This window comes from Phalaenopsis equestris, unplaced genomic scaffold (assembly GCF_001263595.1).
Source record: "Phalaenopsis equestris unplaced genomic scaffold, ASM126359v1 Scaffold233925, whole genome shotgun sequence".
In the NCBI taxonomy this organism is placed as follows: Eukaryota; Viridiplantae; Streptophyta; class Magnoliopsida; order Asparagales; family Orchidaceae; genus Phalaenopsis; species Phalaenopsis equestris.
In genome coordinates, this window is record NW_018251854.1 from 12,706 (window position 1) to 15,971 (window position 3,266).

At 33.2% G+C, this 3,266-nt stretch overlaps 1 protein-coding gene across 1 annotated transcript; it reads left to right on the top strand.

Annotated features, from left to right (window-relative positions):
* The first annotated feature begins 1,275 nt into the window (after positions 1–1,275).
* LOC110038801 (late embryogenesis abundant protein 1-like) lies at positions 1,276–2,447 on the top strand. Its single transcript, XM_020743704.1, has 3 exons — positions 1,276–1,324; positions 1,432–1,538; positions 2,292–2,447. Exons 1-3 carry the CDS (start codon positions 1,276–1,278, stop codon positions 2,421–2,423), a joined length of 288 nt encoding a protein of 95 aa, XP_020599363.1. The 3' UTR covers positions 2,424–2,447.
* The last annotated feature ends 819 nt before the right edge of the window (positions 2,448–3,266 follow it).

Genomic DNA, 3,266 nt, shown 5'->3' on the forward strand with positions numbered 1-3,266 from the left:
GGGCTATCATTACCTAAGGATGAGATCAAGTCAAATGAATTTGGAACTTAGGACGGTGAATGTGTAGCAGAGATGATTACTTTAAGGGAGTCTATTGCAGATTCTATTTCTGGATGTTAATTGAACCACGGTTCTTTATTTATTAAACTCTGTGTTTATTTATTATGTATTTGATTGTAATATAAGTTTGAATTTTATGATACCACTAAGAATTGTGTTAATTTCATTATATATGGTTTTCGTTTCTTTTCGATTCAATTTCTCATATATAAAACTTAATTTAATTTTATGATCTGAGAAAGGATCTTTTTTTTGTTGTTTTATTTTAGTAGCAGCATGAGTTCTAGGATTTCAGGGACCTCCCGAGTTGTGTTGTGTTATTGCAAACTACTGGCTCCCTTACTCACGTCACGTCAGCCTCATAGCAGTGGGAGACAGTTCTACGGTTGTTAGAGGGGTGTTTCAGCACAACGCAATTTCTTCTATTGGGCCGACATTCCGACATATTCCACTGCCGACAGTGATTGTGGTACGATGGTTTCACAAGAAGACAGTGTTGCTGAGGACAGACAACTTTCTCCTTATTTTATTTCTTTTGATACTCACTAAATGGTGAGCAACATATTTTAATTTTTATAACTGGACTGTAATAGTTTGACACTTCTGTTCTATATATTATTTTCCTCATACAGTTCTGTTGCAAACATTCTAACCAAACATGGGCAAAATGATTATTTATCCAACAACAACTGTCAGTATGTTATTCTGAATAAGCTGCCTTAAATAACAAATCAATTTATCAGATAATCTGTAAATTATCAGATTATCACAATAATCTTTTTATCAGCAAATCATAAATAATCAACATCTATCCCAAACAGATCTTAAATTTTTTAAGGGAGTGGGTTCAAATCAAGCACCCTTTTATCTCAAATTTATGTAGAGGACTCGTATAATTATTTCGAGGAAAGGAGGACTTTTTCTAAAAGATGCAAATTTTAAATTTTCTTTGGAGATGATTTTAAAATAAAATTTCTAATTTATAGTATATAGGAATAATATACTATCGATTATCTGCTGACTGTAGACGACGCCTTCTCCCACCACCCCCTCGTGACAGGTACCCATGATCGTGTCGCCAGATCGATACAGCTATCATACGTGTCGCACGGACATTAGACTCTCGCCCTACAAAACACCCTCGCTTCACCGTTACAATCATTACCGATCTAACCAAAGCAAAAAATTAAGAAAAAATAAAGAAATAAGGCAGCAATGGCGTCTCATGACCAGACCGACCACCACGCCGGCGAAGACAAAGGCCGTACTGAGGTCTCTCCCGCCCTTCCTCTCCCTCCCTCCCTCCCTCCCTCCCTCATTTCATCTCCCTTTCTAATCTGTCGTTCTATATCTTCTTCTCTCTCCCTCGAGCCAGAGTTAAGGCAGCAGTCAACACCGAGGCTGCCAAGGAGAAGGCGCAGACGGCCAAGGATCATGCGATAGAGGGAAAGGAGAAGACAGCTGGCTTTCTGCAGCAGGTATTGTTTTATTAAATTTATATGGTATCTAAATTTTATTTATTACATTTTCACCACTCAATTTTTTGACATCTGAAAAGTATCACCTTTAAAAAAATAGGTGAAATGTGCCTTTCAATGCATCGATTAAATGTTATCTTATAAAATGCTTTTTTAGTACGTTTTTGTTAAATATGATCAACTCTTGATTATGTTATTTTTTCTTAGGAGGTGTTATTCATGATTAAATTAGAAAATTTAATTGTTACAACACTTGATCCTATTTTGCTGTGAAATATATTATATATAATCGGTGCAATTGATATGATCAGAAGTGTTTCGAGATCATCTTAATGTCGTTAATTGAATCTAGGGGTAATTACATACCGCCCAACTTCTATGAATGTCATGACAAACCAAAATTTTACTTTTTTCTATTTACATAATATAAATCATTCATATCATGTCAAAAATATCATCATTCAAATGTTTAAAAAATAAAATACACCTTTACATGTACAAGTAAGGTAGTATATATGTAAAAATTGAAATTTTGATGTTAGATATGTAAATATGTCAAAACTTACAACTTTTCTTTGATAAATTTTAATTGACTTCAAGCATCATCATTTAAATTTTTAAAAAATAAAATACACGTTTTCATGTACCGATAAGGTAGTATATATATGTAAAAATTGAAATTTTGATGTTAGGTATGTAAATATGTCAAAACTTACAACTTTTCTTTGATAAATTTTAATTGACTTCAAGCAGACTGGCGAAAAGGCGACGAATGCAACGAGGGGAGCAGCAGAAGCAGTTAAAAGCACTTTAGGAATTGGGCATGACGACAAGGATAAGGAGACGAATGCTGCGGAGAGAGACGCGGGAGCAACTAAGGAATAAGACTAAAGAACCCACACATAGCATGTATACATGAAAGAAGATGATTTAATCCAAAGTAATTGCAATAAAAAGTTGTTTGCCTATTGTGATTGTATTGTCGTGGTTACTCTTATAACAATAGCTAGGTTTCCTTGCATGGTTGTTTTTCCATGTGTAGTTCTCGGGAAGTGCCTTCTTTTGATTAATAATTATGCGATGCCTGTAAATTTTTGTTGTTGATTATTTCGTTGGCTCATTGTATGGATTAGGAATGTGATTGGTCTAGTTGTTGCAGAGGTTGGGTTAGCCCGAGGTGGACATAATTTTAGTAGTAGTTTTAGTTTTAAAATTGCTCTTATTTTATTGTCTGATTGGCGCAGCTTATTAACTACAGCTTAGCCTAGCCGCCCCCTTTTATTAATTCTATTTATAATAAAGTTAGTATAATCATATATTTGATACTTCCGAAGTAGAAATTTATATTATAATAGTATAAAAGTTTAGATACACATCTCATGTTACAGCAAGTGCCAAAAAAAAATTATTAAAATTACAATTAATATATGCTCCAAGGAAGTATCAATAACTATATATTATATGGCATTATTGTTGTATTATTGTAGTATTGTTATGTTATTATTAAGGTATTATCATGATGTTATTTTTTCACTCAATTAACACCTCAATAATGCCGCAATAACACCACTAAAACAAATCACAGTTGCATATGTTTACTAGCAGTAAACATGATAATGAAGATGATTTGTGACACTTGTTTTCTCAATTCCATTATACTACTCAATTCTTTGATTACATATGCAGTGTAATATGCACATTATATATCTTCCACAAATAAAAGATAAA

Coding starts and splice junctions, on each gene's coding strand:
- LOC110038801 (XM_020743704.1), top strand. CDS start 1,276: ATGGCGTCTCATGACCAGACCGACCACCACGCCGGCGAAGACAAAGGC. Junction 1,325..1,431: donor CGCCGGCGAAGACAAAGGCC/GTACTGAGGTCT, acceptor CTCTCCCTCGAG/CCAGAGTTAAGGCAGCAGTC. Junction 1,539..2,291: donor CAGCTGGCTTTCTGCAGCAG/GTATTGTTTTAT, acceptor GACTTCAAGCAG/ACTGGCGAAAAGGCGACGAA.